The sequence below is a fragment of the Myotis lucifugus genome, unplaced genomic scaffold (assembly GCF_000147115.1).
Source record: "Myotis lucifugus unplaced genomic scaffold, Myoluc2.0 scaffold_169, whole genome shotgun sequence".
In the NCBI taxonomy this organism is placed as follows: Eukaryota; Metazoa; Chordata; class Mammalia; order Chiroptera; family Vespertilionidae; genus Myotis; species Myotis lucifugus.
The window spans coordinates 2,519,387-2,531,036 of NW_005871217.1; the positions used below are offsets into that span (position 1 = coordinate 2,519,387).

General features: G+C 42.0%; 2 protein-coding genes across 5 annotated transcripts; both read left to right on the forward strand.

The window, feature by feature from the left end:
* Positions 1-416: 416 nt before the first annotated feature.
* On the forward strand, positions 417-10,888 carry CMC4 (C-X9-C motif containing 4). Of its 4 annotated transcripts, none has more exons than XM_006096180.3 (3): positions 417-574; positions 7,649-7,716; positions 10,519-10,888. In XM_006096180.3, the coding sequence occupies exons 2-3, from the start codon at positions 7,659-7,661 to the stop codon at positions 10,665-10,667; spliced, it is 207 nt and encodes a 68-aa protein (XP_006096242.1). In that variant the 5' UTR covers positions 417-574; positions 7,649-7,658; the 3' UTR covers positions 10,668-10,888. The 4 variants fall into 4 exon arrangements, with proteins under 4 accessions (XP_006096242.1, XP_006096244.1, XP_006096243.1 ...); XM_006096182.3 differs by lacking the exon at positions 417-574 and adding an exon at positions 6,513-6,633; XM_006096181.3 differs by lacking the exon at positions 417-574 and adding an exon at positions 6,573-6,734.
* MTCP1 (mature T cell proliferation 1) lies at positions 436-6,417 on the forward strand. The gene is made up of 5 exons (XM_006096179.3): positions 436-574; positions 5,611-5,762; positions 5,880-6,050; positions 6,132-6,183; positions 6,271-6,417. The coding sequence occupies exons 2-4, from the start codon at positions 5,658-5,660 to the stop codon at positions 6,177-6,179; spliced, it is 324 nt and encodes a 107-aa protein (XP_006096241.1). The 5' UTR covers positions 436-574; positions 5,611-5,657; the 3' UTR covers positions 6,180-6,183; positions 6,271-6,417.
* Positions 10,889-11,650: the final 762 nt, after the last annotated feature.

Consider the following 11,650-nt stretch of genomic DNA (forward strand, 5'->3'; position numbering starts at 1 on the left):
GGAAAACCCCCCCCCCGCTTATTGGGAAGGCGGGGGCCCCCCGGGCGAAAAAGGCCTTTGTCCCCCCCCCGGGAAAAGGTTTTAACCCGGGAGGCCCGGGACCAAGGGCCGGCTGGGAGACGGGTTCCCCAAGGGCCCCAGGGGGGGCCCGTTTTTTGAACGGGGCCGGGCTGCGGGGCAGGCGCCTCGGGAGCGCCGGCGCCCATTTTGCCCGCCCGCTGACGCGGCCTACACGCTCCAGGGACAACCCTGAGGCAGCTCCGCCGCGCGGGCCAGCCTCTCGAGCCAGTGGGACGCTCTTTGGGAAATTCCGTCCTAAGATAGTTAAGGTTTTATTTCGTTTTGTTTCCAAGTTGCGGCCCCTGAATTTTGTCCCACTCTTCCCTGGACCACTTCCGCTTGCCGGCCCTTGCCTGGAAACTTCGGTTCGGGTGACCTCGGCCCCAGATGCCCCTCTGCTCGCCCCTGGCTGACGTCCTGATCCCCGCTTGACTGACCCGAGGTGGGGGACCTGGAAGTTTTAGCCTCGCTGATCTCGAGGCGGATTAATTAGCCCAAGAAACATTATATTCATGTGAGTAACCTCTTGCAGAAACAGTGCTATACTGTATCTGAAAAAGTATCACTCTCAAACTTGGCTGCTGCTACTCTCTGCAAAGAATGTTAACTATTTGTTCTAGGGAAGGGGAATGGGGGACTTCAGGTTTTATTCAAGGTCGGGTGTATCACAGTAGTTATCCCCTCTACGAATTTCCTCGGTTCCCTTGTCTGGCCGCTCTCAGACATGGTGAAATTATAGGTAAAAGTAATTTTCTTTCGCCGTATGCCAAATGTGCCATGGGTTGAAAGTAGCGATCTTTCAACTCCCAAGGTTAGGAATTACAGGGGATTTGGGGAACGCTTCAAAAATCAAAGAAAAATCTATGCCGAGCCAGCTCCACAGCCCATCGGTGTTTCTGTTTGTTTGATCTCGCTTTCTATCTATTCGCTGTGGAGTTGGGAAGCCAGGTAGACATGGCAGTACTGGAAAGGGAACATTCCCAAGGTGCTACCTGAAGAGGTGTTGATGCTTTGCTCTTTTCTCCCTAGTCAGTTCCAACCCACGTCTTTCCACAGATAGGGCCCTCATCCAGTAGAACTATCTGTGGTATGTATGCCAGCAACCTCCATTTTTACCTAATGCTTCAGGATCACATGGCACAACTTTCCGTGATTCATTTTGATAATGATGAAGCTCGGGAGAAATTTCAAGTGTGCAATTACATTGGACCCACGTGAATTTTCGCTTAAGTTTCGATTTTGCACCACATATTTTCAATTACTTTTCCTTTGTAAGTATGCTCTGCCCTGATGGGGCAAGAGTGGCTGTGATTATGTGCAGTGATGGGATATTTTGAGTTTATAAATTGTCTTTAGGCACCTTCAAAAAGAAAAAAAAACCCTTTGTTTGTTGATGTTAATCTCATAATCTAGAATGGCATTCTCTAACTTTTATAATGCTCATGGCTTCATTTTATAGCCCTAAACGTTTAATAACATGTATGGCAAGCGTAATAGGTGCTAGCCCAGTGGTTCTCAACCTTCTGGCCCTTTAAATACATTTCCTCATGTTGTGACCCAACCATAAAATTATTTTCGTTGCTACTTCATAACTGTAATGTTGCTACTGTTATGAATAGTCATGTAAATATCTGATATGCAGGATGGTCTTAGGCGACCCCTGGGAAAGGGTCGTTCGACCGCCAAAGGGGTCGCGACCCACAGGTTGAGAACCGCTGTGCTAGATGATCTACTAAGCACTTACAGACTTTGTGTAAGCTGCCCGCCCCAATTGGAATCCGGCTCTGCAACTTCCTAGCAGTGTGGCCTCAAGCAAGTTACCTAACTTCTCTGTGCCTTCTCTTATCTTTTTTTTTTTAATAACCCTCACCTGAGGATATGTTTTTATTGATTTGAGAGAGAGAGAAACATCATTTGGTTGCCTCCTGTGTGCGCCCCAACCTGGGACCGAACCCACAACCTGGGTATGTGCCCTGACCAGGAATCGAACCTGCTGCCCACCGGACCAGGGCTACTTCCCTCATCTTTAAGTGTGTGGGGGGGGGGGATAGTATTAATCTAATCAGGTGATTATGAAAATTAAAAGTGTCAATGTATATGAAACACATAGGAAGTGCTAAATAATTGCTGACTATTCTAATCAATACGTTCTTTAATTCTCATTTTACAAATCAGAAAACAAGTGTAGAAAATTTAACTGAGGTCACACAGCTAGTAAGTGGCAAAACCAGGATTTATACACAGGCCAGTCTGATTCCAGGTATATATGTTCTTGGTATCCTCATCCATTATAATTGGATGAGTTCATTAATTGATTTCAAATGAAATAAGTGTATTTAACTGATTAATGTTTAAAAACTGTTAAAACACCTGGAAAATAAAGCAAACTATCCTTTTTTTTAAAGACACAAAATAATTTATTCTGCAAAGGAAAAATAATGGTTTTACTTAGATTACTACCTAAGGAAGCCTTCTATATTTTATATCATCCATTTAAAACAATTAATTTACAGAACCCCTTATTAATAAATAGTCTCTCTAGGCCAGTGTGGTCTCTGATTGTGGCATTAAGGTGACCCCCATGGGGACAATCTCTTTTAGTGCCTTCATGGATGATAAAGCTATATAAACACTTTTTAAATGTATTTGAATTTGCAGCTGGCAGTATTCCTTGAGTTGAGTGGAACAAGTTTTCTGTGTATTGTAGTGCACCTTTTACCTAAGCTTATCTTGAGGTTTTAAGAGATTTATCCTAGTTCAAGGGGTCCTGAATTTTGTGAGCAAGTCTTATGTGCAGAGAAATGCTCTCTAGTCAAATAAATTTGGGAAATGTTAAACGAAATAAAGTTTCTTTACTACATAACTCGCCAGAGCTTTTACATGTGTTAACATGCTTTATGACGCTATCAGATTCCCAAATTTATTTGACCAAGGAAAAAGTTAGGGGCACGTGTTCCAAGAATCACATTTAGAGAAATGGTGTCCCATTCATACAACCTGTGATTTTGTGGGCTTTGATCTTAATCCCTCTCACTCAGCCTTTGCTTTTGCGGTTCTCTGCTGAGGATGTTGGTTAATGTTCACATGATGGCTTCTCAGTCCCTTGATCACTACAGTCGCCTTTTACTGGGCCTTCATGCTCTTTGAGTAGTAAGTAGCATAAGCAAGTCCAGAGTCGTATGCTAAAGCCCAGCACATTGGCCTTTGGGTCTCAACAGCACATCATGCTGCGTTTCGAGCATATTTTGTAATGACTCATAGGCCTCTTTGTAGTGATTCATAGTAACTCAGATCATCATCTCCAATTTGTTTGCCCACTGGAATTATTTCCTTTTCACGTCAGTGTAACCAGTAAAATTTCGCTTTCCAAAACAAATTTAAATGTCAATAATGTTGGTTGTTGCTACGACCTATCTGTGAAGTTGAGATGGTACTGAAACCCATTAACACTCGGTTTCTACTTTAAAAAAAAAAAAAGTAGCCACACTTACTTCTTGTGTACTTGAAATCCAGACTTTAATATATTTTCTTTTGACATTAGCATTTACTGGGTTTTTGTTTATATCACTCCTTTCCAAAGCCCCGGGGAAGAGGAGAGGCAGAACAATGATTATCTATTTGACTAGTATTTGAGACTTGGGGTGCCCAGTACTGTATCATTCGTGCTACTGAAGAGCTTAAAGTACTGCATTTGGGGAGAGCCAGGACTTGTGAAATAAGCAGAGCAATAATGCAAAGAAATATATAATTAGAGGCTAAAATATGAGTTTAGACATAAAACCTATAGTAGTCATAGGGAGGCAAGAAGTTTTCATGGAAAAGGCAGACACTTGCACTCGGCCATAGTAGTACTGAGGTAGAGAGGCCCGAGGAGGCATTTTAGGCAAGTGGAGAGCAAAATCAAGGATATAGAGCTAAAATTAGCCGGTGTTTGGGAGAAAGTTTATCTCAAATACAGTGGTAGTGGTTCTTCCTAGAATTGGTGACAGATAGCATGTAGCAACTGAAGCAGATGAAGGGGTTCAAGACAACTAGTAAATTTCTGCAGGAACAGGAGGGGTGGTGTTGCCATTGAGAGAAATCAGAATTTGGTTAAGGAGAAGGGGTTTCACTTTAGGTGAATTTGAAATGAGGGAACCATGTAAGACAGGAAATTTGAAATGAAAGAGCCCTATAAGACAGGAGCTGACAATGGACTCAGTCAGAGTACACTGGGCAAAGCAACTATGATGTTCTTAAATTATTCACTAAAATCAGACCCTTCCTTAAATCTATAAAAGATATTTTCTACTTTCCTTTTAAGGGAAGGTAAACTAACAGTGTTTAGAAAAAAATCAGACTCAGATTATTGTTCTGAACAAAGGGCTTGGTTTAGCTCAATTAATCCTTTCTGGCTCACTTTGTCCTGGGCTGCTTCATTCTGTGTTCTGGCATCTCATTTGCTCTGGACAGTCTCACTGGAGGGTTTAACAACTTCCCAAGCTGTGCTGGAGTTCCTTTCCCACCTAATGGCAACCCAATTGGAATAGGAGGCCTGTGTTTTGTGGGGAGATCCCCCAATGTTGTGCCTGTGCTCTGCCAAAAGTAGAAACACAGTGAAAACTGTGCGGTACAAAATGCAAAGTGCAGGCGAAGTTATTGTGAGGCCCTGAAGTGAGATCCAGGGCTGGGCAGAGGATGTATGGGTTTCGAGCCCAGTTTGCCCCGTGTGAAGAGTTGGTCTAGGAGGTGGGATTCCTTTATACCTCTCGAAGGGCAGAGGGACTTTTCTGGGTTTCCGACTCAGGAAATCATAATTTAAACCCACACTTGTATGGAAAAATGCACTCCTGTGACATCCTGAAAAGCATTACTAAGATGAAACAAGGACCTAGGTGGATAATAATCATTTTCTCTCAGCTCCAAATCGCCATGGTCCCAAAGCCTCTTGCAGCTCAGAAATTCCAGGAAGCTACCTTAAATATTCTCCCTAATACGCATACCCCCTTCCGGAAATGCCCGGCTGCGATACCTTTCTAAGTAAACTGATAAATAGGTCGTTTGCTCTGAAAACAAACTTTTCATTTCAATTTAGAAAGCCATGCACATGATTCACCTTCTCAGTCTTACCTTTTAAAAGGAAAACTGCTTTTACATGGGGAATGGGGCGTTCATCTGCCTTTCATAACGCATTCCTGCCCAAATAAGTGTGTCCTTAGGCACACTCCTACGCATATTCTGTTGCTAACTACACTTCGTCAGATACTGCTTTGTGAATGCAAACTTGAGACCACTGCCCAGCTTCCTGTAATGCTAGTCCTACATTTCCACAGAACTCCTTACCCAACTAAATTCTTGAGTGCTTTGTAGTCAACCCAGGGCTCTGCCTGAGTGTCACTTCAGTGTCTTGCAGGGAGCTTCAGATGGCCTTGGTTCTATTTAGACTGTGCACGTAGACATATATGAAGTTTGGTTCTGGTTGGTGGTTGCTAGTACCAGGTCACCTGGCTCACTGGTGAGTTCATTCAAACCCAAAAAGTCACACCTGTGTCCTGTGCACGGGTGCTGCAGGCTTAGGTGGAGAAAAGCAGGGCTAGAATTGGAACTCAAAGCCCAGAATGGCAGGAGAGGATGTGGGGGCTCCACCCGATCGCCTCTGGGTTCACCAAGAGGGTATCTACCGAGACGAATACCAGCGCACGTGGGTGGCCGTCGTGGAACAGGTAACTTTACGTTTTGCTTATTTCTTTTTTGATTTTGCTTTCAATCAACTTGGTTTCTAACTAGTCACAGTATCCTGAAAGTCTTTGGTTTTATTTTTGATCATTTCTTTCCCTCAGGGGACGAGTTTCCTAAGGGCACGAATCCAGCAAGTTCAGGTTCCCTTAGGTGACGCAGTTAGGCCAAGTCACCTTCTTACCTCCCAGCTACCTCTCATGTGGCAACTCTACCCTGAGCAGCGCTACATGGATAACAACTCTCGCTTGTGGCAGATCCAGCATCATTTAATGGTACACATGTTGCTTAATCATTTTCCATCCTATTGGGACTCTTATAACAGAGTACTCTATAAACTTTTCTTTTTCTGACAGGTCAGGGGAGTACAGGAGCTGTTGCTTAAGCTTTTGCCTGATGATTAACCTGGTATGTATTTTTGTTTCTCCACTGTCTCTCTCTCTTCTTTTTCACTCTGTTCGGTTGTGGTGATTTTAATGATCTATTTTTTTCCAGGTGCTGGGATTCTAGGAAGACATGCTCCTCTGTTCTGTTCAGTATATGGCAATCACTTCATCCACCACTGCAGTGCACCCACCTGTGGGCCTGGGGGAGGGAGTGGGTTGAAAAACTGCTCAAGAACACAGAAGTTTAGGAAGGGTCATGAAGAACACCGCACGTGGAACTGCAGAGAGGGGGTTACACAGGCAGAAAGCGAGTCAACAAAAGCACTTAGTCAGGATTCGTAACTTGAAATTGACTCCTTTGGAAATTGCCATAGAACCTTTAATGGACATCATCAGCCGGAACTGGGATCTGATGAATCCCACAAAAGTCAGCACCTGCTACACAACAGATGCTCTGATCACCAAGGACTTGGTACTGATTTAGAGAGAAGAGAGCAGCTCCTAGCAGCATCAACATCTATTGGTCGTTTCTTTGCCCTGCAGCAATTCACCTGCCTTTCCTTCTCCCATCCTGTAAATATCTTGGGTTTTGCTCCAGTGTTTCCCATCCCAGTACTGACCTAACTTGGATCTACTAAGAATTTAGGGAGCTCTAAGGGAAAAAAGAGGTTATTTGCATTAATGAAATTAGCTACAAAGGCTCCTGGCCCTTTTTCTTTCTGAAATTGTGTCTTCAAATTCTTAGATGTTGCTAATAATCAAAATAGTGGGCACTTAAGATTATTCTCTGGTTACAGATATTTTAAATAAGTCTTTTCTGTAAGAGTTCAAAAAAAATTTTTAGCTGCTAAACTAGCATTTATCTCAGGGCCAAATATTGCTGATCCCTAAGAAACCATTTACTGCCTGATAATTTCCTGAGTTAAAATAGTTATAATAGTTTATATGCAAAAAAACCCCTTAGTTTTGCTTTTTAAAAACCTCAGGAACAATAGCTACCACGTAGCGAGTCCTTACTGCCTTCCAGGCACTATTCTATGCACTTCGTATACTTTTAATTCTTCCACCAATGCTTTGAGGTAGGTATGATCCCCAGTTTACACATTAATAATAAGGGGAAAGGCTCAAGGAGCTTGATCATTGCCAAGGGTAGTTTTGTCAATGACAGAGTGGGCAGTGGGCAGGTCCCTCAGGCTGCGGCGTCGGCTCCTCTAGCCCAACATTGGTTTACAATATTCAGGATGAATTTATTGAATTCAAGGGTCTTTTCCCCATGTAAAGCTACTTATATCTTTCGAATCAAATGAAATGGATATTATAAAAAATACAGTTGATTCATCCTATGAATGGGAAGAGTATTTTTCAGTGTAATAGTCTTCCAACAATTGGAAGGGCATACTGCTTGTCTCTGAAGAAAATTTCTTCTAGAGGGGCTTTAAAGTCCTTATAAATAAAAGACAAAATAAAAATCATTTTTCTTATTTTAGTTTACTGGATATGCTGCAGAAGGATCCGTGCCAGAAACAAGCCTGTGAAATACAGAAATGTTTACAAGGTACTATGTTCAATGCTTTTTACATAGTTTCCACTTTATCTATGAACCAACTACAAGAGACCAATTGTTCTTTTTATCAGCAAACTGTATTAACTCCTCTCAGAATAGAATATTTCTGTAATTATTTTAGCCTGAAGATCTTTCTCACTGTACAATTGAAGATATAGAAAATAAAAAGTGATGTGATCTAAGCTTGTGGTTTACAATCTTGGGTGTATAGTAAAATCACATGGGAAGCTTTAAAAACTTGCCTAGAACAATGAAATCAGACTTCCAGTGAGTGGAGTCTGGGCAGAGGGACCTAAGAAGCTGACCAGGTGATTTTAATGTGCAGGCAGAGTTGAGAATTACGAAGCTGAGCAAAATCCTTAAAAAAAAGACTAGTTTTAAAATAGGTTGATTATACTTAACTGCCTAATAACTCACTTTTTAAAAGCAGTCAGGTTAGAATGGGGGGGTGGGTGTTGAAAATACAATTGGAATTCAGGCTGCCAAACTTAGCAACTAACTTTTAAAGGCAAAAGTGAATTTCAACTAAAGTCTATGTGATGTGATTTGTCCATTTGGTTTTAAATCAGCCAATATGTTTGAACAAATGCCAGAGGATTTCTTTTTTTTAAATCAGTAAATGATTATTGGCAGAACAAATGAAAAAAAGCAGCAAGACGATGTGAATTTGAAAACTGACTGTTTGATCATTTTCCCATTGTTAAAGTACAATAATAGAGATGGATACCCATGAAAATAGAGAAAGGTAGGAAGGGAAAATGTTGAGTTCCCCCAAAGACTCAACATCAAAGAAAATCCTTGTTTGTATATTTTCTTTTATTCTTGAACTTTCCATTTTATGATGTAAGCAATATTATCTGTAAAATCTTTTAATCTAAAGTGTTTATGTATAACAATGCCATTTTATTCATCCCTTTCTCCAAATTTAAGAAAAATGAAAAATCTTTTTCACAATTAATTTCTTCCAAATAAATTAACTGATTTGAACTAGCAACCCATGACTTAGGGCAGCGGTTCTCAACCTGTGGGTCGCAACCCCTTTGAGAGTCGAACGACCCTTTCACAGGGGTCGCCTAAGACCATCGGAAAACACATATTGAATATATAATTACATATTGTTTTTGTGATTAATCACTCTGCTTTAATTATGTTCAATTGGTAACAATGAAAATACATCCTGCATATCAGATATTTACATTACGATTCATAACAGTAGCAAAATTACAGTTATGAAGTAGCAACGGAAATAATTTTATGGTTGGGGGTCACCACAACATGAGGAACCGTATTAAAGGGTCGAGGCATTAGGAAGGTTGAGAACTACTGACTTAAGGAGAACAAGAATCAAGTTAGAACTAGTTATACCCCTTGCCACAGTGTGGGAGGATTGAGGGCTGGAAGGACTAAGAGTTCGAATTAATCATTCCCTGGATGACAGTTACAGCCAAAAGGGCTTTAACCATATTAAGTCATTTGATCATTTCATCCATGAGGTAGATGTTACCATGACCTCCATTTTACAGATGTGGAAATCAACACAGAAGTTACATAACTTGCCCAGGGTCACACAACTAGTAAGGGGTACAGTGAGGGTTTGAATCCCACTGATCTGGCTACAAGCCTGGACTCAGCAACTCCACTATACTCTGGGTGGTCAGAATTGTCTTTCCTATCACAGGCTAACTCCCATGCACCCCAATTTAGTATCGAGGGACTCAAGTCAATTGAAGCTGATTTAGAACCGTTAGGTCAAGTCCTCCTTGACTTAGGATCTATGTATAGCCGGGTCTGCAAATGTTTTCTATAAAGGTCCAAACAGGAAATAGTTTAGGCTTTGGAGGCCAGGAGGTCTTTGTTGGAGAGAGAGAGGGAAGGAGGAGAGGCAAATTACAACCCTTTAAAAATGTAAAAACCATTATTAGCGCACAACTGTAAAAAAGGGTTGACTCTGAGGCTGCAGTTTCAAACCTCTGATGCATAGACTTGGTAGGGAAGCTTCTAGTAGCCACCTTAAACTGTATTCAAAATGCATTTTTCATATGCGCATTTTTCTAATTCACCAAATTGTAAAGGAGTTAGTGACCAAGAAACATGAACTATTAACTCAACCTTAAGGAAAATGAGCCCAGTTGGTTGAGCTTTGAGGTCGACCTATGAACCAGAAGCTCACAGTTTGATTCCTGGGCAGGGCACCATGTCCGGGTTTTAGGCTTGATCCCCAGTGGGGAGTGTGCAGGAGGCAGCCGATCAATGATACTCTTTTTTTTTTTTATGTATTTTATTGATTTTTTTTACAGAGAGGAAGGGAGAGAGATAGAGAGTTAGAAACATCGATGAGAGAGAAACATCGACCAGCTGCCTCCTGCACATCTCCTACTGGGGATGTGCCCGCAACCCAGGTACATGCCCTTGACCGGAATCGAACCTGGGACCTTTCAGTCCGCAGGCCGACGCTCTATCCACTGAGCCAAACCGGTTTCGGCCAATGATACTCTTTTCATCATTGATGTTTCTATCTCTCCTTCTCCCTCTCTGAAATCAATAAAAATACATATATTTTTTAAAAGAAAAGAAAATTATATAGAAAAATACCTTTTGACCACTCTGTAAATCATACTTTTCTTCCTGGTCTCTAAATCAGGAAGAATTCCGTGGACTTTAATATATCCTCTTTCTTCCAGGTCTGTACATACAGTAAAGTAAAAAGGAGTGGGAAGCATTGATCTAACCCCCCAACTCCCTGTGCCTTAGTCCTATGAGATCATGACTAGATTCTGCCTGTCTGTTTTTCAGCCAACAACTACATGGAATCTAAGTGTCAGGCTGTCATCCAAGAACTTCGTAAGTGTTGTGCTCGCTATCCCAAGGGAAGATCTCTCGTCTGTTCAGGATTTGAAAAAGAAGAGGAAGAAAAGCTGACACTGAAGTCCACATCAAAGTAAAGTTCTGCGGAGAAGTTCAATGCTGCACCACCTTTCCACCAAGCGAGTTCTATTTATCCTCCTGACTCTTCAGGCCAGGTAGCAGCAAATAGCAAATGAAAAAGTCAACTATAAAAGTTAATAAATATGCCATCTATGCAGAACAGATAGAAATATATTAAACAAATATGTAGAATGTAATAAAACTGAGCTGCTAAAATAAACCTGTTATGTGGAAAAAATTTTGGTTTGGTACTGTGATATCATCACTTACAGGAAATATATATTTGGTTTTTGTCTCCATTCCAGACACAAATCTCCTAAAACCTTTGGAATTTCCTAAGTGATACGAAAGATGTCTTATTACATTAATGAGGTGACTTTTAATGAGGAAAGCTCCTAGGTAACCCATGGCTGGGGGCCGATTGCCATGGGAACCACATGATTAGAGGGTTGGAACTTTTAGTCCCCACCCCCATGCCCACACCCAGTTTCTGGGGAAGGGGAGAGGGGTTGGAGAAGATTGAGTTCAATCACTAGTAGCCAAGTGTTCGGTGAAAACATCTCTCCTGTGACATCTTTGATAGGTTACATGCTAAATTCAAAGGTTTCTCTAACCCAACCCCATTCCCGTTTTCTATATATATAAAAGCCTAAGTGACCAACCAATAACTATGATGTGCACTGACCACCAGGGGGCAGACACTCAACACACAGGCATGGAAACATGGAACAGACTGGTGAATCTCAGAGGGAAGTCGGGGGGAGAGATTAACCAAAGATCTTATGTGCATACTAGAGGCCCAGTGCATGGATTCATGCACCGGTGGGGTCCCTCAGCCTGGCCTTCGGGGATCAGGCAGAAACAGGCCTGGTGCACAGATTCTTGCACCAGTGGGGTCCCTCAGCCTGGCAGAAACCGGCAGTCCAACATCCCCTGAGGGGTCCCAGATTGTGAGAGGGCGCAGGCCAAGGGACCCCACTGGTGTGCGAATCCATGCACC